The sequence below is a fragment of the Rhamphochromis sp. 'chilingali' genome (genome assembly GCF_963969265.1).
Source record: "Rhamphochromis sp. 'chilingali' genome assembly, chromosome: 6".
Lineage (NCBI taxonomy): Eukaryota > Metazoa > Chordata > Actinopteri > Cichliformes > Cichlidae > Rhamphochromis > Rhamphochromis sp. 'chilingali'.
The window spans coordinates 27,402,675-27,427,587 of record NC_137933.1 but is presented as its reverse complement, the minus strand read 5'-3'; the positions used below and the strand labels follow the sequence as shown (position 1 = coordinate 27,427,587).

Genomic DNA, 24,913 nt, shown 5'->3' with positions numbered 1-24,913 from the left:
CACACTGAATACATTTGTAACACCACTGAAGAGATTCACAACTACGTGAGTGCTAAATGATCAATGCACAAACAAAAACAAACCAACCACGACATCATGTTTACACAGGTTTGACTTTATTAAGTGACTGATTGACGATGTGGGACAGATACATCCTTTGTTAGCAGAATCACACAGATTCAAGCGTTTGTGTGCGACTGGACATTCTGGGGTCAATCTGAAGGCAGAGTAAAGGAGCTACCTGACTTCTTTAATCATACAATATGACTAAAAGGTAGGAAAGGACATTCTTTTAGCTCAGCTGGTATTCATTTGAATATTTAAAAAGGTGGCATCTCAACCATATCCCGTCCTCCACGGGCACCACTGATCTAACAATAGAATATTTTCTTCTTGTGCTCTTTAATTGCTTCATAATGAATCTAAGCCGTCGTAACTTTGAGACTTTTTTTTCCCTTTTGCTTTTAACACAATGAAAATAAATATCAATTTGCATAAGTTATGCTACATGAATGAGCCTGACAGTAGTTACCTTAGACATCCTCCTGAGCTTTTAGGAGCACATGGTGATATTAAAGGGGCGAGTAGAGTACGTGCTTTTATTATTGGCCAACATGTTAAAACTCTTTTAAAAGTTCTGTAATGTTCATGTGAGTACAGGACAGGTACCATGTGAGGGAACTTCTTCGCTGGCTTCCTATGTGTGCATCATATTTTGCAACAGTAACATTTTTCTTCAACATCTCCCGATATATAAAAATACAATAAATAACAACAATGTATTTATAACATTGTTTTATATGTGGGTAAGATATCAAATACCAAAAAAAAGCAATAAAATAAAATAAAGAAAAGAAAAGAAGAAAAAAAAAGTTTCCCTTTCATCTCAGTACACATTTATATATCGCATCCCTTTCATGCTTTCCTGTACATACGCGCGTAATCTACAGCAGACACACAGACTTTGGTCTAAAAGAGCATTTTTATGTTTTTGTTTCTAATGAACAAGTTAAAAGTCAATCTGCGATGTTTCTCTGCAACTGGTGTGCTGACCTGCAACTTATAACAGAATGCAGTTACCAGAGAATTCCTCCAGATGGAGACAAAGGGGGTTTACAGGCATGCGACTGTCCTGCATTAAAAAAAAAAGAAGACAAAGGGCTACTTGTGCGTGTTTTATCCACAGAAATTGCAAACTTGCAATATCCTTAAGAGACTGGGTGCTGTTAATAAATCTAACCACAACAGAGAGAAAACCTCTCCTTTTCTCTGCCTCACGTAGACGGACTAAAGCAGCTACCGGAGCGTGATATGTCGACTGGTCTTGTTTGATTTAGGAGGAAAGGAGACAATGGTTGAGAACTGGGGCAGGAGAGGGGATGAGATAACAGTGAGATGTAGAAAATGTTCTATTTGCTGTTCAGCTCCTGTCTTAGCCGGCAGCCCACGGCTGTGATGAGTGCAGCTCCTTTTCCACTTCCATCCTCTGACAGCAAGAACTTGACATTACAGTTTGGAGCCAGTTCTTTAACCGTCTGGTGCATGATCAGGGAGAAGCTACACAGAGACAGAGGATGTACACGTTAGACAGAAAAGCAAAAAGAGCCAGTCTGATGATACGGTTAATGGGTGTGAAAGTGACACAAGAGGGAGCGAAGGTATGGTTTACCATCTCCTCGCCAAAATGAATCATGTTCAAAAACAAAAGAAAGACAACCAGGCCTCTACTATCTAACCGGGAAACAGGCTTTTCTGCATAGCTTAGCATAAAATAAAAGTTGTTTTCACACATCCAAAAAAGAAATCAGAGAATCAGATACGGACACTGCCTGCAGTTTTGCTTCCTCAGCTTTAGCACACAGCAGGAGCTCATTTCTATCAGCTGCAGTACCACAGTGGAGATGTTTCGGGGTGTGCAGGAGATAGCTACTTGCTAGCTTTGAATTCACAGGAGTATTATCTGGACTGGTTTCACAAAACAATGCAATCAGCCATCACACAGACTTTCCACACGGGATTTGGAGAGTTAATGACAGTTTAAAATCGGATCTGCACCACCATCTTATAAATAAAGGAAAGCTTATGTGTCAGCTCAAGGGTTAAGGCACAATAAATCAACTTGCCACTGATTCGTTCGTTCGAAAACATGTCCAAACCAATGACCTATTAATGACTATGTCTCCTAAGCAGTGCTCTTGTGGTGACACTGGACATAAGAACAAACGGGCAGAGAATATTTACTTAACCTGAGGTTTTTCTCTTGCATTGTGCAGTGAATCTCATATGCAGTTATAACAGGACTGAAGCAAGACTCAACTTGACACAAGACTCTCTGTGCTATGTGTACGCTTTAGTTAATATGCTACTTTGACACTTCGGGATCATCCATTTATCATAAAGGATTTTTGCATTGGCTATCTTGCGACTGCTATTTAATGTCAAATGCTTACTTTTAGCTCATTTAGCTTACTTCCAAATAAATTTATCACCATGACTAAGAAAAAAAAATACTTTCACAAAACCTTTTAAAAAGTAGCAAAGAATGATCCTTTCTGTTAGCAGCCTGGTGCTCTTCTTAACTCGATGAGCCTACTATCATTTCTATTTGTCTGTCTGCTGCGTTATTATTGTAACTACAAAGATACTTTTTTGTGAAAATGGTGACATAACACAGCAGCTTATGAGGTCATCATATTCCTCTTCACTTCAGTTGCCAGTGAATTATTTTTAACATATGAAATAATAAATAAATTAATGGATTAAACTTACTGTGGATGTAATTTGTACAGGGTCCCGTCTACCCCTACGGTGATGTCCAAATGGTCCAGTCCACGGTTCTCTCTAATCTTATCGACCACTGCCGCCATTCCTGCGCCACATAGCTGAGCTGCACGACGTGACACTGTTCCACAAACCTAACAAAGAAGACATTTATCATTATTGCAACAGCTTTTTGAGCCACACAAGTACAGTGGGGCAAAAAAGTATTTAGTCAGCCACCGATTGTGCAAGTTCCCCCACTTAAAATGATGACAGAGGTCAGTAATTTGCACCAGAGGTACACTTCAACTGTGAGAGACAGAATGTGAAAAAAAAAAAAATCCATGAATCCACATGGTAGGCTTTGTAAAGAATTTATTCGTAAATCAGGGTGGAAAATAAGTATTTGGTCAATAACAAAAATACAACTCAATACTTTGTAACATAACCTTTGTTGGCAATAACAGAGGTCAAACGTTTACTATAGGTCTTTACCAGGTTTGCACACACAGTAGCTGGTATTTTGGCCCATTCCTCCATGCAGATCTTCTCGAGAGCAGTGATGTTTTGGGGCTGTTGCCGAGCAACACGGACTTTCAACTCCCGCCACAGATTTTCTATGGGGTTGAGGTCTGGAGACTGGCTAGGCCACTCCAGGACTTTCAAATGCTTCTTACGGAGCCACTCCTTTGTTGCCCGGGCGGTGTGTTTTGGATCATTGTCATGTTGGAAGACCCAGCCTCGTTTCATCTTCAAAGTTCTCACTGATGGAAGGAGGTTTTGGCTCAAAATCTCACGATACATGGCCCCATTCATTCTGTCCTTAACACGGATCAGTCGTCCTGTCCCCTTGGCAGAAAAACAGCCCCATAGCATGATGTTTCCACCCCCATGCTTCACAGTAGGTATGGTGTTCTTGGGATGCAACTCAGTATTCTTCTTCCTCCAAACACGACGAGTTGAGTTTATACCAAAAAGTTCTACTTTGGTTTCATCTGACCACATGACATTCTCCCAATCCTCTGCTGTATCATCCATGTGCTCTCTGGCAAACTTCAGACGGGCCTGGACATGCACTGGCTTCAGCAGCGGAACACGTCTGGCACTGCGGGATTTGATTCCCTGCCGTTGTAGTGTGTTACTGATGGTGACCTTTGTTACTTTGGTCCCAGCTCTCTGCAGGTCATTCACCAGGTCCCCCCGTGTGGTTCTGGGATCTTTGCTCACCGTTCTCATGATCATTTTGACCCCACGGGATGAGATCTTGTGTGGAGCCCCAGATCGAGGGAGATTATCAGTGGTCTTGTATGTCTTCCATTTTCTGATGATTGCTCCCACAGTTGATTTTTTTCACACCAAGCTGCTTGCCTATTGTAGATTCACTCTTCCCAGTCTGGTGCAGGTCTACAATACTTTTCCTGGTGTCCTTCGAAAGCTCTTTGGTCTTGGCCATGGCGGAGTTTGGAGTCTGACTGTTTGAGGCTGTGGACAGGTGTCTTTTATACAGATGATGAGTTCAAACAGGTGCCATTCATACAGGTAACGAGTGGGGGACAGAAAAGCTTCTTACAGAGGACGTTACAGGTCTGTGAGAGCCAGAGATTTTCCTTGTTTGAGGTGACCAAATACTTATTTTCCACCCTGATTTACGAATAAATTCTTTACAAATCCTACCATGTGGATTCATGGATTTTTTTTTCACATTCTGTCTCTCACAGTTGAAGTGTACCTCTGGTGCAAATTACTGACCTCTGTCATCATTTTAAGTGGGGGAACTTGCACAATCGGTGGCTGACTAAATACTTTTTTGCCCCACTGTACATATCAGTCAAACTGAGAACAAATACAGCCTAAGTTTCAGTTTCTCTCCTACTCCTGTGTCACATAGTCTTTCATAAAATAAGGCTAACAAGATAGTATTATGGTTCTCTCTCAGTGTCCAAATGCAAGTCTAAGACTTTGATTACTAACTAACTAACTCTTCTTTACCTCTTTGACTATGATACTGTCATCACAGGTGCTGTCCAGGCCCAAGTGTTGCAGGATTGATCGCACCTGCAGCAAAGCCAATCTGTCACTGTACAAAGACACATACAGAAAGTCATTAAAAGATGACAAATGAAACTTTAGTAAGGAGACAGGAGCAATATCTTATCATTAAATAGACAACACAATCAGTGGTACGATAGCAAGCGGTGCTAATGGAGTATAATCTCCTGTCCAGATGACTTCTTATCTCGTGGAAGGGTGAACTGACACTCTTATTAGACGCAAACAAAGATAGCGTTCATTGTTTACCTTTCTATCTGTGACAGGAACTTTGTTTCAAAGATGCTTCTGGTCTTTAGTGTTTCAGAAATCTGTCCTCTGAACAGGAATCCTTTTTTGGTCATGTCGATGAGGATGTTCCGCACGATTTCACCGAGGTACATGCCGCTGATCATTTTCTCATATCTAAAATGCAGAATTCAAGCAAAGACAAAGGAAACATAAATATACGGTATTTACATTCACCTCAAAGATAGGAATGAATGCCCTGTATCTTTTCAAGCATGGGATGGTGTGTATGAGGCACCTTTGTTTCCCCGGGTTTAGGGAGAAGTCGTCCACAGAACGGTCGTACTCTGTCCTGATGTCGTCCAGGCATCCGTTGTCTCCAAAAGCTCCCCACTCCATGTTGACACACATCTGACCCTCATCGCCCTCAATCATCTCAACGTTCTTCATCTCTTCCATGTAACACGCATTACTGCCAGTACCTGTAATCAGAGAGACGCATTATATAGATATAGCACAAAAAAGCTGAATATTTTATAAAAACAAGTGTTACTTTAAGGTGAACTAACCGGCGATAAGACCAACTTCACAGGTGGGTTCTTCATAGGCACAGGTCATCATGGTTCCCACTGTATCATTCACTACAGCAACCACGTCCAGATCAAATTCCTGCAGACCAGACAAACAATATGACGTGCCACAAAAACACCATGATTCCATGTTGTACTGACTGATGCTGCTCCTCATATCCTCATACCTCTCTCCTCCTAATGGCGTCCCTCAACAGTCCCACCACATCTTCCCCTTCGCAGTCTGTCGCCTTGAAGCCTTTGGTCCATGTCACCAAGATGCCCTGTACACAGACGCACACAAGTTTAGTTTATCATGTGACAACTTCATGGATGGCTCAGGCATCAGTTCATGAAATGTTATTTGGCTTTTTTTCCCCTCTTGATGTTGCTTAACGGTGGACAAGTTATGCATAAATCACAGCTTTAGTTTGCAATACAGCCAGTTTAAGACTCTCAGAGTATAGAAGAAAGTACAGGGCTGTACATAAAAGACGAAGAAGCAGGAGTATTACTCACAGCGTCCAGGCTGGTCTGTCGGCAGGGGAAGGAGAAGGTGAAGCCCAGAGGAAGACGGGCATTCTTCATCCCCATGTAGTCCAGGAAGTCACTGATACAGTGCACGATGTGATCGAACAACTGGAAAAATAAAAAAGTGACACATTAAAAATTGCATTTGTAAAGTACATCACTAGTCTTAATGATGACTCAAAGCACTTTACGCCATAAGACCGTATTTGCTCCTCATCACAGAAACCAGAGGAAAGTCTCTCTCTGCATGTACTGTGATACTTACTAGTGGCTTAACATCCAAAACGCTGCATAATTTCAATCAGAGGAATTCAAGAATGATGCAGTTTAGAGTGTTGTGGTTAAATGTATTATTTTTTTGCCCATGCACTAATCTGATGCATTGTGTGTGAAATGCATTGTTATATTAGGACACAGATGATTTCAAAGACATTTAAAATGATCTGCGTGGCAAATCTGATTCATTAATGGCCACTTGCTTTGAATAATGGGACCTCTGAGAATTACTGAGAAACATGTGATAATGCTAAAATACATAACACAGGCTGTAAAGGTGTTAAAATTATCCTATTGTAAAGAGCATCTGTTAAATATCACTCTCCTGTCCTGTTTCCAGAGGAGTGAGACTAAAGAAGTCAAAGGTGACTGGATAAGCTTAAGCTGGTGCTTAAGGGTTAAGTTTAAAGTTCTCTGTTTTAGAGATTGTCAACTCGATGCCAATCTAAGCCAGTCAACTTTTCTAATTGTCCCTCTCTAATTGTCTGTCCCTAAACTTTTGACCCTCCTCCCAGCTTCTATCCTATTTACTTATCTCTTAAACCAACAAGCCTCACATCCCCCATCTACCATCCTAATCTTTACCCTCTATTTAACGGGGAGATATTCACCAGTCCTCCTTTCGTCGCAGTTACCTGCCGGTATAATTTTACACCGTTAACTCTAGATTACAGGCTGTTTATCTCACCTCCTCCCCTGTGCCCTGCATCACTTCGAGAGGAATAGCGTAGATTTTGTTGTGCATCTCCACTGATCTCCTCTTCCCAGAGCGAATTTTAACCAACAGAACTCTGAAGTTGGTTCCTCCTAAATCTAAAGCCAGGAAATCACCATGTTCTGGACACACAGATAAACAAAACAAGAGAAAGATAAATGACCAGCGGTCAAAACATTCAAACATATTAGGAAAAGACTTAATAGGCAATGTAAGCTTGAAAAACAGAATAAACAGACTAATCTTTTATCTTATGGCCATAGGTTTTCCATAATATTCATACAGTTATGTGGGTACATGTGTGTTGCTGTGTATGTACAGAGCTGAAGCTGTTCTATTAAGAAAAACATCTTTTTTTTGTTAAAGCTGCAAGAGTTGCAGAAAGAAAAGGTGTGAAGTAGTGAAGCCAACGGTTCCTTCTTCCCGAACAGATCTGCGGTCAAACTATCTAGTTTGACCGTGAAGGTTCTCAGTCATCCAGGTCATCGTAGTCAAAGGAGCTTGCAAAGAAAAGCGTCTGGACTTCTTTAAGTTGCTTCTCATCCGAGAAGCTTCTTCAGTTCAAAGGTCAAATGGTGGAGAGTCCCAGATTTAAACCCTGTGGGAGTTTCCCCCCAAAGAGGGACAAAAGGACCCCCTGACGGTCCTCTAATCACATGAGCCAAGGTGTGAAAATGGGTGTGGGTCCCAATCAGCCAGGGTTTCGGGTGAGCTCATTGTGAAACCTGGCCCCACCTTATCATGCGATTTCCTGAGGTCAGATGGCCCAGGATGTGAGTGGGCGTTAAGGCGTCTGGGAAGGGATCTCAGAACTGGATTATAGATGGCAGACAGTTGGTGTCGTAAACCCCCGCCACTGTTCAAAGATGGTCGCTCACAGTGGACATCTATGTCCACTGTGAGCTATCTCTATGTCCATCTATGTCATACTGGTTGACATCTATGACATCTATGTCCACTATGTCCATCTATGTCTTCTAGCAACTTAAAGAAGTCCAGACGCTTTTCTTTGCAAGCTCCTTTGACTATCTAGTTGGATATTTTCATATGCTGAAGTGTGTGTGTGTGTGTGTGTGCGCGCGCGCGCGCATTACCTGTGCCGTCAGGAGTGCTTTGCACAAAGGTTGGCAGCATTTTGACTGTGGCAATGTCCTGTGTGCTTTTAGAAAGGCCATTTTGGATCTCTATCTTCATTCTCTGCTTCACCTAAAATTAATATTTTATTGTCAGAGTCTAAATATTGTGAAACGCAAATTGGCAGAACAAACACTGCAGCATCTTTTCTCACCTCCAGCAGCTGTTCAGTCGTCAGGGAAAACTCAGACAGTATTTGGGCGATTTGTCGCGATTGTTCAGCGAGTCTGTAGGCCACAGCGGTCACCATGGCAGCACCCTTTCCACTGCCGCTCTCCGAGAGGAGGAATCGAACATCGCAGTCCGGGACCAAACGTCTGACTGTCTTGTGAAGACGACGGGCATATCTGAAATGCATATGAGATTCTGCTTAACTATGCACATTTTACTTAAGATCAAAGTAAGACGATAGGTACACATTTAACTCCCAAATGCCGGACGGCAATTCTAGTACAAAACTAAAGAGCGAGAGAGCATTTAAGTAAACACTAATCTAAACGGTTCGTCTTTAAACTTATCACTTACTGTGGGTGCATCTTGTAGAGAGACCCATCGATGCCTACAGTGGTTCGGAGACGTGACGCTCCTTTGTTCTCCTTCAGCCTCATCAGGATGCCGGCCAGAGTAGCAGCTACAAGGCTGGCGGAGCGGAAAGACACAATGGCACAAACCTGAGGGAAGACAAGCAAAAATGCATCAAGACCATCCAAATTATTAAGAAACGTCTTAAATATTTGATTTCATTTGTTCCATGGATCTTAATATTTTAAACAGACTAAAAGTTACAAATTAACTACTTAACTATACAATTTCATCTTATATGATTTTCCTGATTTAAGTTCCCTCTCTGAAACCAAAAAGAAATAAATAAATAACTGAAGTGTTTTCTCAGTAACAATACACACATGCTGCACAGCAATGCAGTCGTCCGCTGATGGCTCCAAACCCAGTTTGTTCAAAATCTCTCTCGCCTTGATCAACCCTTCCTTGCTCCTAAACAAAAGAGATAAATAAAAAAAAAAGTTTACAATTTCATTTAAAAATCATTCAATTTTTTTGTCTACTCGGTTTAAGACTGTGGTGTGACTCACTTCTCTATGGCTGAGACGTGCTTGGTCTCGATCTTTCCTTTAGTGAGCAGCTCGGGGGTGATCCTTCCCTCAAACAGCAAGCCTTCTCTGGCCATCTTCACCAGGATGAGGCGAACCAGCTCCCCCATGTACATCCCACTGACCATCTTCTCAAATCTAATGCACAGAAAAGACATTTCAGCTTGAGGTTCAGAAATGCATCACTACTCACTATAGCTGCTCTTTCACAGCTGCCGGTAGTTGTGTTTGTAGCAGCTGAAAGGATGTTTACAGGTTTCTCATGGTTTTCTGGTAAATTAACTGGGAGCAGTTTAAGTATTAATTTTATGATGTGAGGAAAGGTGTGATACTTTTGGTTTGACTTACAGCTGGCTGCCTGGGTTGAGAGAGCCTCTGTCTATCTCCCTGTCAAACTCAGTCCTGATGTCTTCCAGCCTGCCGTCGTCCCCGAAGGCTCCCCACTCAGTGTTCACGCACATCCTGCCCTCGTCTCCCTCCACCAGGTCAATGTGACGCAGCTCCTCCATGTAGCATGCATTAGTACCTGTACCTAAAGCACAAATACGCCTACAGTTACATCGATTTTACACAGACTGGCTACAATTATCCATTTGTCTTCAATTTTTCCCATATAAGCATCTAATTTTTATTTTGCTTCTTTATTTTTATGGACAGTAAATCTGCAATACCGATAATAATGCCGACTTCACAGCGCTGGTCATCAAAGCCGCAGGTCATCATTGTTCCCACAGTGTCATTTACGACTGCCATAATGTCAGCCTCATAGTCCTGAAATATTTAAAAGCCAAAATACATAAGAGAGCCTTTTAGCACCATTTTTGTTAAACTATATCCCAGTTTAATGACATTAACTAAAGTGTGGTACCAAGGGAGATGACAGCAGACACTCACCCCTCGTTTCTTGATGGCTTTGTTAAGCAGCTGGACAACATCCATCCCCTCCACTCCACTGGCCTTGAAACGCTTAGTCCATGTTATCAGAAAGCCCTGGAGACAACCAAAGAAAGCCAGAGGAAAAAGTAAGAGATTCAAGTCTCTGTTGAGTGTTTATTTTCTTGGCTGAGTCTGCAAACTGTGACGACTTGTTACGGGAAAAGGGTGGAGGGAAGTTTGTTGACTGCTTAGTTTACCTCATCCAGTTTGGTCTGCTGGCAGGGGAAGGAGAAGGTGAAACCAACTGGAAGTTTCTTGTCTTTGATGTTGTGTTTTTCCATGAAGTTACCAAGACACTCTGCCACATGGTCAAACAGCTGGAATGGAGGTGGAAAGAGAGGGAAGTTATCTCATGTGGAGCTCAGAATAAGCTGTTTACATGTGTATATTTCTCTGTAAACCTACTCTCGCTCCAGTGCCGTGAATAATATCCTCGGGCGTGTCGTAGATTTCACTCTCCATCTGCACAGTCTGTTTCTTCTCATGGCTCACTTTGACGCGGAGGATTCTGAAGTTGCTGCCTCCCAAATCGAGTGCAATGAAGTCTCCTTTCTCTGTTGCGATGGAAAGAGTTGGAATACAGGGAGAGACCAAAAGTGGGAGAGGGGAAGAGCGAAAAAAACGTCAGTACAGTTCAGGTTCATTTACAGAACACCAATTCACAACAACAGTCTGTGAGGTAAAGATCCAGCAGTACTGTAGAAAACAACAATCGAGTGACCTCCTAGAGCGAACACTTTGCCATGTGGGAAAGGAAAAACTCACTTGTAACACTAAAAAGCGAGTCAGAGCATTTCAGGAATATTTTATTCACTGAAAGGGGCAACACATGAGCATTAGTGTTTGAGACTTCTACCTACAGAAAGCATTGAATGTGTCCAATGTCACTGCCTCATCTGCATGTCTAATATCTGTAAGCTTAAACAAATACAGTGAGAGTGGCCTATAAGGAAGATGAGGTAAAGAATCAGATTATAAGATTAATGTTTGCTTAAAAGCTCCCATCTATAAACTCCTACTGTTTCTTGTGAGCCTATGTTTGTTCATGTGTATGAATAGCTCAGGTTTACTTTGCTCTGTCTGTCCTGCTGTGGCTTCCTGTATATTCATTGGTTAATGATTACCACCACCAGGGGCATTATGATCAAGGACATATATTCACAAGGTCAACAGCTTATCAGAAATGGTGCTTCATAGGTAAATGAAACAATTATACGGCTGGTGAAATCCTAACTCCTGACAATACCCTGCATAATAAAAGCTTGTGAGAGGTCAATAGGCTGTTGATGGGCTGTGAAAAAGTACTACTTAATCTCACCACCGATATCCCTTTAAGTCCTATGTGTATATTTAGCTGAATAATGGTACAGTAGTTTATTTAGTGTATCTCAACGAGGAACTTAATTTCTTTATAGCTTTCTGACTAGATAAACAGTAGAGTTAGATAAACCGGGCTGCGTCATCATGGCTCATTTGAATTTAAAGCATACTGACCTTTGATAAAACTGGCAGTAATCTCAGATTCATCACATAAGGTCTGTTCACTTCCTAACGCTTACTGAGCAGCAAGTCAGTCCAAACAAATCAAGCTGTAACTCTAGAAAGTACAAACCAGGGACAATTTTGCGATGGGGTCACTCCTGCAGTGAAGCCATTGAGTTCTCGGCCGACATCCTTCTTGGAAAATAATTTTTTGTTTTTACAGTACATATAGAGAGATCATGTGGAGCGTTAAAAGTACACGAAGCTTGCAAAAACTGGCTGCATTTTTTAACTTGGCTTTTATTTTGAGCTCAACTACACAGCTACAATTTTTTTTATTCTTTATCTTACATGACTGAGACACTGTTGATAATAACAGACCCATTTGGCGTACCCTTTAATTAACACAACTGGGGCAATCTGATTTTGTTGGACCTGATTTAAAAAAAACAACAACAAAAACAACAAACATCGAATATCTTCCACTACATGTACCCATTTTCCCCCACAGCTGTTCAGTGATATCTGCGCACATTTTTAAAAAAGCAGGTGATGAAACAGCCCACAAACAGACTGGTGACCTAGGGAGTACCTGCACTTTCACCCTGTGACACCTGGGATAGGCTTCAAACCCCCCACAACCCTGAATAGACAAGTGCTGTAAAAATCTGTTCACTTTAAATCACCACACATCAAGCTGTCTCTCTTTAAAAATCAGGGAGTAAAATTCCTGTTCACAAATTATTTATTTGTGAATTAAAATAAGTAAAAAACTGTGCTACAAAGCAACACTGGCTGAGCTATTACACCTCGTCTGCAACTGCAACAGTAACTAATTTCCTTGAATTTGTTATATAACTCTAATTGACTCCATGTGCATTTCTGTAAGTTTAGGACCAGCTTTCACAGTGATGTCTTCTCCAACAATGGCAGCAGGATTAGTGCTAATCTCTGATTTGTGTGTGTAATGTGTGTCAGGGCTCACAGCTCTTACACTGTAAACTAAAGTAGACTTGTTGCAAGGCAGAAATGTTGTGTTCATTCAAAGAGCTTTGCTGTTAATGATGATGACTGTGCATAAGTAACAAAAGTCAGTCTTCGTTGGACCGATGCTCCCAGAAGTACAGCAAGTAAAAGATAAGGGACCGTCTGTCACCTTGCTCCTGCATAACACACTCTCTACAAAACACTGTCCCATTAAGGTTTTCTCTGAATTTTACTGACCTGCATAATAAAAGGATATTCCTGGATCTGCAACTCTAAGGTCAGTGTTCCTGTTTCTGAGCTGTAAAGCTTTTCTACACTTTCACACACCAAACATGAAGAAATATGATCTAAATATAAATGACCTCATGGACTTTACCAAGCCTTTACTGCCTGTGGAGACTGGCTTCTGTTCCCTGATACAGTGATATAAAAGCAGGTTTAGATGGACTAACCTGATCCATCGGGGATTGAGCGTACAAATGTTGGCAGCATCTTCAGTGTAGCAGTGGCGTTAGTATCCCGACCCAGTCCTGTGACCAGCTCCTTGCGAAATCGCTGCGTGATGTCCAGTAACGTCTCATCAGAGAAACGCATGGAGTACAGGTACTTATCGATCTAAGAGTAAAAATAACGACAAACAAAAAATAGAAATTATTTCCATCTAAACTATTAAGCATCTGTCTGCAATAAATACACTTCTAACTGACACACACACACACACACACACACACACACACACACACACACACACACACACACACACACACACACAGTGACAATGACCAAGCATGAGGATATCGTAAATATGACTCCCTATCTCATAATGATTGGACTCATGCATAAAGATAACCTGCTTCGATATCATAAAATGTTAGATAACCTGTAGCTGGATAATATACCAGTAATGAAGATTTCTTATATAGCTTTATTCCAAAATAATCAGATCAATTTCTCAGATCGGAGTCATCGCAATGTGTGCACAGGGTCACCTTGGTGACACAGTGAAACAAGGAAGTCCACTGTGTGTCACTCAGTCCTAGCAAAAGGCAACACTGCACAGCAGGGTAGGGTTGCTCGAATGACAGTGATAAGGCAAAGTAGGAGGTATGCCGAGAATTCAGTCAGACATTATTCTTACCAGGAAAAAGAGCCAGTTGTCTTAAATTGCCTTAAACCATCAAGTCTTGAAATTCTAAAGTCTCCCTATTGAAACTTCCCACTTTAGCAACTGTGCAAAGGCTGAACTGTCTGACCCTTCAGGAACAGCACGTTAAACAATCTGCTGAAATCCAGTGTTACATCACACACTGTGATGAAGCAAAGAGATGCTTTTGTGGTTTCAGAAACCAAAAACAGAATATATTCTCAATTGTGGGTAAAAGTCCCAATCATTTGACCTCAGTCGACAGTAGGCTGGATGTTATGCCTAATGGTCACACAGACATGGCACATAATGAACAACATGTTGCCCCATGGGTATTATATAAAGATGTGGTTAAAGACTTGGTTTGACGACCATCAGAATAGGTTCTTCTCGGTTTTTCCTAATAAGCTGCATAGGCAGAGATCATCCTCACTAATTTCTGATACACACTCAGTCATTTTGTTGTGGAAGCAGGACTAAAATATGGCAAAACCACTCAGTCCAGAAAAAAAGGAAAAGGGTTAATTAACGCTAGTAGGCTTCAAAGGAGGAAAAACTAATTAAAGAATTGTAGATGGGGTCATAAAAGTTGGGGCCACGGCTGCTTTGACTGAGAGGTGTGCTGACAAAGGGAGCTAGTCAGTCTGCTTGCCTGGTCTCATTGATCTGGACCTCTATTTGTGGTGTTGAAGGAATCCAGAGCATTTTAATTTGTTTTAATTGAGTTAATTACCTGCCAGAGAAGAGACATGGACATATGGAGACCACCCAAGAAGTAAAATTTTATTCATCTGTTACTTACCCCTAAATAGCAGGTATCTATGGTATGAATGTGCATTACTTCAATTGTGATTATAGATTATACAGCCTGCTGTCCAAGCTTTCCAATGTTAACTTAATCACGGCAGCCGATAAAGTGTGGAGTTCGGGAACCAATGGGTGGCTTTTATACAGTCTGTGATTACTACTCAAAAATACTGCAGGCATGGACAAAACTCGCATCTTTCAGTTTGTTCTTGTATCGTCACTAGTGTCACATCTTGCAATGTCTTCTCAACAATGTTGGCTAAGCTTCTGTAGCTGGTAAGTATTAAAAGTCACAGTGTAATGTGAAGCCAGGGAAATGTGACAGCTTACAGGCATCAGAAATTGTCAAATCTGTCACATAGGAATGTCGCAACATCCTCTTTTAGGGGTGTTAACTGTACTTCCTTTATAAATCTGGCCCTTGTGACATGACAATGGCAGTCTGCTGTGAAACAGGAAAAACTGTTGGCCACTGACATGGATTTTATATCACAGAAAACATGTGTGGTGAAACTAAGGCACAAATCCAGTGCAACCAGCAGAGACTTGTCTTTCTCACCTGCTTAAATGGTCAGTCAACTGTTATGTAGATGCGACCAACAGCTAGTTTCACCTTGCAGCCATTCATGAATAATATATAAAAGCTTATCTCCAACCCATAGTACTATTCTCATGTATGTGACCATCCTATCTGCAGTAACTGTTAAGTAGTCTAACGGATTCATTGTATGGGGCCTAATGTGGAGTGTGTGGAATAAAGGCTCATTATGTGCACAAGCTCTTGTCAGACACGAGGGCACAGCTGAGTAAATGTAACCTCTAACCCGAATATACTGCATACTCGGGTTAGAGTATGCAGGCACAGGAAACTTTTTGGATACAGCCAAAAACAAGTCCACACCTGTGCTGGGTTGTATTTTACACCCAAATGTAGTCCTTAGTTAGAAGGGATGGTTTAACAGCAGTGACATGTTGTTGCTTGCAAACGTCCTCCCTTTGTAACTCTACATCTGTTATTTCATTTACAGTGTGCACATACACACATTTACACGTGCATGCAAACATGTCTTCCATTCTGCTTTTCATACTCATAAGACAGTGATTAGAGATTTTAAATTAAACTAAATGGAACTGATACAGTTTACATGCATTACACAAATATTGATATTATTTAAACGTCTTTGTTCTTCATGGCTGATCTCCATAACGCTTGAAGTTAAATATCTTGAATTCTTTTCGACCTCTTTTCAGCTTCACGCTTGTCATCTAGCTTGTTGGGGTTATGTCTTGTTTACAGTCATCTTTAGGAAAGGACAGGAGGATCATATTTCAAAGCCTTGTAAATAGTCTGACTCTGCAGCCCTGGCCTCCCCTGAGCCGGCAAAATTTAAATAATTGCAGGTTACAAACGAAACGCAATTCTTTGTTAAGCAAGGAGTAGAGGAGTAACAAAAAATGTTATTCCAACAAATGGAATAATGAATTTTATTACAGTTTTCTGGAGTTACATATTACAGATCGATTAAAAAGACAAATATAAGCTAAAGTTAAAAAGCTTATGGCTTCTGTACCTCAAATTTCACAACAGGCTCACTCTAAAGGAACAACCTAAAGGTTTGTGGGGCTCGAACAGTCCTCCAAGCTATAACAAGACAGGCCCAAAATCTTACAGAACGAGAAGCCTTTATCAGGAAGCACGGGAAAATCTCCCAAACAAGAGATGAAAGACTTTAGCTGCAACAAAAGGCCTTAAGAAAGTCCATGCAGTGGGGGTCAAACGTTTGGTTAAGGACATTTTTGTTATTGTGATGGAAATCGGTTCCTAATTTCGCCAACAGTGTTTTGAAAAAGTGTAATCTTTAACTTTTCACCCAATTTTGGAAGTCAGCTCATCTTTTATCCATTTCGCTATGCATGTGTGTATACTGCACATGTCCTAGACTCTACTGATCAGTACTGATTCAGGTGGTCTGCGCAGTCTGTTTCAGTTTATTTAGTATCTAACCCAATATTTTCGCTTGAGTATCATATTCAGAACGTGAATAACTGCTGAAAGGCTAAGTGGCACTTTTTAATAATGAAAACTGCACAGGCCAAAAGAGTGCAGGCTCGCCAATAGAGGAAGTCTTCTTAAAGTTATCTTTCACCCATTAGAAAGCTTGCAGTAAGCTGATATTTAGAGTCTACTTTTTGTGAATGGAGAAATGAAAGCATTTCTTTATTTAGTGCAGCTCTTGTGCACTGCACTGACTGTCAGCTGATGTAAATAGATCCATTCAGGTTTGCAGCTCTGAGCTATTTAATCTTCCAACTGCTGGCAGCCCAGCCAGTTAGCCCGCAGTGCTGCTTCAACATCTCCTATCATCAGAGGATCTCCTCATGTTCTGATTTCTAGATTTTGTTTTTAACTGCTGCTGGCAGGAACTTTGTAACGGTAAAAGCAACAATTGCATAAGCATTCATACAACATATGAATGCTTATAGGTGGCAGAGGTTTCAAACTCTCTGCCACCTACCCTTGGTGTATGTTTGCTGTTGGCTAACATACTTGCATGAGACTGTTTTTATTCTGTTGCCTTGTTTAAAACAATGTGCCCAATTAGCTAAGTGAATAGGGGGGCATTCTCTCCTCTACTTAAATAACAATGTGTTCTCAGCTGTCCTGCCTGATGCTCAGCTACAAAGGAGGAGGATTAAAAAGTTGCTTCACACTAACCTAAATGAAATCCCCTCCAAAATCTGACTAAATATTACTTGTACAGTTCCTTTCAAAGAAAAGAAAAAACATCTCTGACTCAGCAAAAATTCATGTCTAAGCATTTCATCGTATCAGGACACTATCTGATACGATATTGCTCATAAATAAAAAATATCTCCGCTGCCGTTTGTAGAGAAAATAGGTGTGTGTGATGACTAAGACTGTTTAGATTTCACGACCAACTTCATTTTCTTATTTGTACAGTTTCCCTTTTTGAGGAGACAGGAGGCAAGAGTTTGTAAAGGCCCTTCAACACACCTCTAAAACAGCTTTCTGTGCCTCCGCCCAGAGCTCGGTGCAAGTTTCAGGAAGAGGTCACACTCTCTGCCGCTGTTTCCCTCCCTCCCTCCTTCTCATTCTCCCTTTTGTTTGCATTCCTTCTCTCAACAATGCCTTGCTCTCCTCCTCACCACGAGGTGGCTCAGGGAAGCATTGAAACATGACTCCACTGTGTGTACGTGTGCGCACACAAGAAATTGTGCGCACGCATCCTCACCATGTGGAAAAATACCATCCTCTACAATGCCCCCTGCTGCAGCTTCCCTTTTTCAACTCCGTGTACACAGACGTACTCGCACGATGTACTCTGGATGACCTACCAGCTGCAGCGGGAACGTACGGTCAAGGACACGGCGGTGAATTGGGTTGACCGGAGAGACAATCAGCTGATCGAGTCTCTTTGGCAACCACAGGTCATCTAGAAACTCATTATTGATCAGATTGTGTGTACACGTTTAATTATAGCTGCTCAAATATTGAACTGCATGTTTGACAATTTCACAACTAGAGAAAGTGCTACACAAACCCTGCTCTTATAAAAGCTCCAAAATAGCTGGCGTTGTGTGCCTGTCTGTGTATGCGTGTGTGGGTGTAAGCCTCCTCCTGCTGTCCACCTGTGGTCACATGGTTCAAAGCTGGCCTATTTTAGGGAAGCAGGGAGAGGAAGAGAGCAGGAGTAAAAAGGGAGGGAGATGTGTTGTATTACATCAGATCCTGGCTGCTGATTCATGTCTTTTACCTTTACAGACTGCGCTCTGACTTTAGTGCAGCACAGCAGGCACAGCTGGAGACGACAGGGCCCCGTGTGAACAGACCACAAAGATTAGCTCGAATAAGAATGGGAAAGTGAGAATGGAAGAAGGAAGTGTGATAACAGACTTGTTGCTGAATCTGCAGCTTGTGTGTGACACGACAAGCGACCTTAAATGGACACCGTGCCGTGTGAAATTTAAGCACACGATGAGAAACGGCAATTTTAAATTTAGACACAAAGACTAAAAACTGTGACACCAGTGGGCCTGGTAGTAATTTAACCTCCTCTGACTAAGTTTTACTGTTTCGTAACTATGGCGACCAGATTTTATGGTGCATTCAATGAAGAGGTGCTGGAAACTGATTGGAAAAGATCAACTTTTTGATCTCACTCTCTCACACACACCTCTCTGAGGACAACTAAATCTGGTCCTAATGATCAGACAGACTTCTTTAAGTTTCCTGAAGTGTACATCACATCACTCATCACTTTTAAATAGGGACACATGAACACACCATGAATAATTCAACCTATTCAAGGCCTCCGCCTCCTCGGCCGGGCCGTACCGAACCCCTTCGGGCTCCACTGAAGGTAAATTAAAGTGTGGGTATTTTTTTAACAAGAATATAATAGAAACTCTGTGACCCCTGAAGTAACTTCTACCCATTCATCCTGTGCTCATGCGTCCTTTCATCCTTGCAGCTCACTTCCTCTCTTGCTCTTTGCCACGCCCCCTCACATCTTCTATCACGACAAAAACGTTACTCATGTTGTGACTACATTTTACTACGCACACACACCTCCCTGTGCAGTTTGTCACGTCTCACTAGGCCGGGGTCATTCCCTTTAAAACGCGTGTCTGTGAAAATGACACGGGTCCGAGAAATCGGTCTGTTCTCGCGACAGGATGAAGCTTTCTTTCACTTCCTCGAAGAAATGTACCCGTGTGGTGGAAAAACTTATGATGGAGATACCTAGTAAACCCGGTGACCTCTACAACACATGTGCTTCTCTCATCTTTTATAAGCTCGTCTTCTTCGTGTATCTAAGACAAACAAACAGAATCAAAAAGGGAGGAAAGAGGTAAACACTCACCTTTTTAACCTGGTCATCCTTGAGCTCAGTGAAGTAATAGGCTAGTAGCTGAGCCGCAATCATTCTGCTGCTTGTTCTCGCTCTGTCTCTCTCACACACTCATACAGACTCACTCAAACGCTTCCTCAGTCTCTCACACGCCTTAACCTGCAGATGGATTTAAAAAACTCCAAAGATAAGAAAGTTAACTCAGACTTTTCTCTGCCCCTGTTTCGTAAATATAATCTGCAAGAGGTATAAAGATATCCCGAGTCTAGTCCAGTGTGGTTTAAAATAGCCGGAGCTCCTTCATGTGTGGCTAAGACTCTAACTCTTCCTTCTCTGTGCATGTGAGTGAAGCCAGGAAGCATGAATGATACAGCAAGTTTGGCTGTGGGAGGCAGAGAGAGAGAGACACTCAGGGGGGGGAGAGGGAGGCAGGAGTGCCGCAGAAAAGGACACGCCCACTGCCTGCAAGCTCATTGGCTAGACAGAACTATTGCTACATCCTCTGGCCTGCTATTGGTCGGGCCTGCTGATGCCTTGGAGGCAAACCCAGTGATGGAGGAAGAAGAGGGAGGGGGTAATTAAGAGGAGAGACGTGAGGATTTGAGCTGTCCTGTCAAAAGGAAGTTGTAAAGTTTCATTCTGTTTAGCCTGTGCCAGGAAGACAATGAGCCACACAGTTATGGTATTACTCAGACTGCTGTAAAGTGCCACTTTAGTTACTGCTGCCGGCTAGCTGTGAGGAAATTCAAGGGAAACTTATTGCTCTTTGGTTCTCTAAACTCAGGGACATACCAGGAAGTTAAGGACATTACGAAGTGTTTCCTGTGGGCACGGGATACTGCTCAGCAGGAATGGGTAATATTTTTTCCCCTCAGGGTCATACTGACTAAGTTAAGGGACACACATTAGATAACTGAATCAAAAATGGCTAAAGGCTGAAATTATTAACAACAAAAAAAACAAAAAAACAAACAAACCCCAACCTGAAATCTACATCAACTTGAAATATAGTGAAGTATAGCAGCACAGGCTCATCATCTGAATGAGATTTTGAGGAGTGGGGGTTATTACACTGCTACCCCTCGGGCCATATTTCACACATTTACTGCAATGTGAGTGCACTTTCCCCACATTAATCTTTGGGATAGACATTTATTTATTATTCGTACCATTTCATCTTAAGTTACATGGTCTTTTTGCCTTTTCCACGCTATCTTCCTTCCAGTTAAGACATGTCTACTGTCCCACAGTGTCTTTGTCTTACTGACAATGGAGGTTTCTGGTTTCTGACCCACCTCCCCCACGGGTGAAGGTATTTGTTCTGCGTGACCGAGCATTTAGACAATAAACTGAATGTTTGTGATGCAGATAAGTGTGATGTACTGCTTCAGCTTGTTTTTGTTTAACAGAAGGACACACACCTGCCGCTCCTTTTGTGCACTACACCTGCTTGACCATAATTTAAGTAGAATGAAGGCCATTCATTCACTCGGCCTTCTTTCTCAAGATTCAGTCCATCAGCCTGCTACTTTCATAAACTGTCTTTTCAAACAGATGTGACATTGTCACTGCAGCAACAACAGCTGCCTCTAGACACTTTTTAGGACATTGATAGACTAGGGTCAGAACTATTATATTTTGTATATCTAATAAGTTGGCTCTAAATTATTCTACCTTCTTTTAATTATTTTTCATGCGTTCAACTTCATGAAAAATAAAATAAAAATCTTTTTTTGTATTTTTACTTTTTAAAGGCTGAAGACAACAGAGATATGTATCAGTACTGTTAATGGAAAACTTTTCTGAGCTTTTTACAGCACATGACACCTGTAAAAGTTTATTAATTCATTCCAGAGTCCAGTTGTGGTCTTTTTTTTAATTGTTGCATCAATCTGTCTCTATTGCTTTTGAATTCCTCATTCTCTGGGGTACTATATATTTGACACACTGCCTGCAAGCCTGCCTATACTTGTTATGCTCATGAGAGGCACGCTGCTTAAACAAAAAATAAACCGCTTTATGTGCATTGGATGCATGACTCACGAATACAATGGATTTTTCTGTGTGAGACTGACGAACACTGGAGCACGATAGTGTCTGGTTAACTTTACTGTTGATATTTTAGACAATGATATGGTTTCCTTGAAGAAACCTGAGCTGGAGATCATTTCTCCAACTATATGAAACCTAAAATATAGGTTTCATAAAGCACTTCACTCAAATATGAAATATAGTAAAATACCACCAAGGTCAGTGCGTTATCCAGTAACTTGCCACGTCAAACATCAAATTTTCCTCTGACTAACACAAAGAACAAAAAGTTTAACTGCAGTTATTTAAGTCTTTAGACTGTAAATCACAACACTGTAACAATCCGCCTGTTATAAGGTCTGGCATTGTAAACATTATAGAAAATGGTCACATCAAGGCACCACAAATTATACCAGATAATGAATGCATACCAAACAAGGAAGGTTTAGAGAAACCAGTGTGCAATTATGAAACTGTGATTTGTGATTTGTAAATATAAATGTACTTCTAATGATCAGTGTACAGTATTATAACATTTTTATGCACTAAAATAAAGGAGTCCTTTCAGATACAGTCATAATACAGATAATTATAAGTTAAAGTTATATACAGAAAATTTTGATTCCAACGTACTTCACATGGAAAAAATGGATACAGATTTTCAGAAGCTTAATAACAAATTCTTCTTCTTCTTCTTCTTAATAATATTATTGATTGATCGCCTTGAGGCGACTGTTGTTGTGATTTGGCGCTATATAAATAAAATTGAATTGAATTGAATAATAATAATAATATTCATTGTCACCTCTTTATTCAGTCTCAGAGGTCTTTCAGTTTACCATAAATAAGTTAGTTACCTTAATCAACAAAGGCTCCCCATGATGCAGCAGAGCTGGTGTCCAGCAGCTCTCATCACACTGATGTTTTGATGCATTGTGGCGTCTAATTCTTCCACTGTCCACTCCACTCAGAGGTTTAAGCCTGGGATTCAAACGTTGATTCATTGTATCTTTGAAGAGAATTAGTCGGGCTGTGAAACTAAACTGAAGGTCTATTTTCTCACAAAACTAATGACTGCAACACAATATCCAGAATAAGACCAGTGCTCTCTCCACTGTAGGCTGCAATAGCTCAGTTCTGCCCATCTACTGGAGAAAATTTCTGAGTGTGTGTGAAAGCTTGTATTGTTTGTTTGTAGGGCAGACAAAGACACACACATTCACAGAGCCATCAATCAAAAGATAAAATAAAAAATACACAGCAAAGACGCCTTGCTCCCTAAGACAGGCCCCTTTAGGAAAAACATCAGAGAAATGATGGATGGAGTGTTTTTAAATGAAAGATAGAGACAGAACGAGCCAAACAATGAAGGAAGGTAGAAAGGACAAGAATGTTAGTAGGCCTAATGTTAGAGGAAAAGAAAGGATGCAGTCTTTTTTATCAGTCTCTGCTCTGTTGTAGGATGCAGGAGCTATATTTTGAGGAGCCTATCTGCGCTTGCATTCAGTGCCACATAAAGCTGCCGTGTCGCAGCCTGTGAAATTGTACTGTGAAGACAGTAGCTTGATACAAGGACAGCGTGGGATTATTGTGTGTATGTGTGAGGATGACGTAGCCCTCAGCTGGTAGCATTCTCACATGTTAATCCCTGAGAGATTAGCTAGTATTTCACTCCCGTTAGCACACTATTTTTCCTCCCTTACTTTAATCCCTCATCATTCATCAGTCATGCAGTGGTTATCGCAGTCTGTCTTTATTTACTGTTCCTGTGCATTATTCTCTTCACTTATTACACTCCGCTACTGTCTTCCTGCCTGTCTTCATCTTCAACGCATCATCTAATCTGTCATGAATGGATTAGCCTCACACTGATCACCGCACCTCTCATTAACCCAGTGCAGTATCATCAGATCAATAGCTTCAGATTAAATGTGTAAACAAACAACAACGCAAATTGTAAGTTTTGCCTAATGAAACTAATTTTAAAGTTGACCATAGACTGAAATTTCATCAGAAATGCCAAAACATACAATCTTTACTTCTTTTTTCTTTTAAATTAATTAATTAATAAACTTTCAACAGCGGTCTATCACTGGAGTTCTTCAGGTTACTGCTTGGACTGCTAATGCACCGAGCAGACATACAGATAAAGACACAGAAAGACTGGGCAAAGCTCCAGCCAGACAGATAAAAGGGACAAGGAGAATGACTAAAATGGCACAGATGGCCAGAGACAGAGAGAGAGAGAGAGAGCCGGGTGACCACAAGGACAGAGAATCAGTGTACAGTGACTGAACAGAGGATTGGTTGTTTTTATTGTCAGGAAATGTGGTCAGCAGCATTCCAGTCCTCCTCCTGCTCCCCATCAATAAACTAAGAAACTGCTGACTAACCCCCACAAGCAAGCAAACACACACACACACACACACACACACACACACACACACACACACACACACACACACACACACACACACACACACACACACACACACACACACAATTTTGTAACAGTTGGCTGCACAGGTAATTGCTTTTAGTTAGAATAAGACTGATGCCCATGATATCAGTGTGTAAAGAGATTTGTGTCTACACGATATGACCGTGTATACTTTCTCTTTTGCGGAATATTACATATTTTCTACACACACTTACATATAAATCATCAGGTTCACAACTGTTACACAATATAAAGTCATTCTAAGGAGTGTCTATAAATCTTTAAGTAAAAGAGAGGAACAAAATGTATTTAACTACAACTTCTTATCAGTCATACACATGTTTATCTATGAAATCAGTTATTTAAATCCCAGACATGTCTTGGGGAAATAAAAGCTTGAATGATTTTCTACCTTTAAATTCAGACAAAAATGAAGTTATTTTTACTCAAACCTGATGAAATGATGAAAAACATCTCAATTCAATTCAATTCAATTTTATTTATATAGCGCCAAATCACAACAAAAGTCGCCTCAAGGCGCTGAGAAAAACCCAACAATCATATGACCCCCTATGAGCAAGCATTTTGGGGACAGTGGGAAGGAAAAACGCCCTTTTAACAGGAAGAAACCTCCGGCAGAACCAGGCTCAGGGAGGGGCGGCCATCTGCTGCGACTGGTTGGGGTGAGAGAAGGAAGACACACAATTTAGTGTGGATTAAAATCCACACTCGATTGTTCAAAAATCTCTCTTAAAAGCCAGTTAATCCAAAACACTGCAGAGAGACAGGGGGGAGAATAACAGAGTAAATTTCTCCCATATTTGCTTGATTGGCTTCCTCT

The 24,913-nt window shown here is 41.2% G+C and overlaps 1 protein-coding gene across 1 annotated transcript; it reads right to left on the bottom strand.

Moving 5' to 3' along the window:
- Positions 1-94: 94 nt before the first annotated feature.
- On the bottom strand, positions 95-19,991 carry LOC308398562 (hexokinase-1). Its single transcript, XM_080885263.1, has 21 exons — positions 19,614-19,991; positions 13,229-13,391; positions 10,713-10,861; positions 10,505-10,624; positions 10,266-10,361; positions 10,043-10,142; positions 9,720-9,903; positions 9,354-9,509; positions 9,168-9,255; positions 8,788-8,933; positions 8,417-8,609; positions 8,223-8,334; positions 7,102-7,250; positions 6,126-6,245; positions 5,795-5,890; positions 5,607-5,706; positions 5,336-5,519; positions 5,059-5,214; positions 4,750-4,837; positions 2,770-2,915; positions 95-1,557 (listed from the first exon to the last, which is right to left on the bottom strand). The coding sequence occupies exons 1-21, from the start codon at positions 19,674-19,676 to the stop codon at positions 1,410-1,412; spliced, it is 2,757 nt and encodes a 918-aa protein (XP_080741389.1). The 5' UTR covers positions 19,677-19,991; the 3' UTR covers positions 95-1,409.
- Between the last annotated feature and the right edge of the window lie 4,922 nt (positions 19,992-24,913).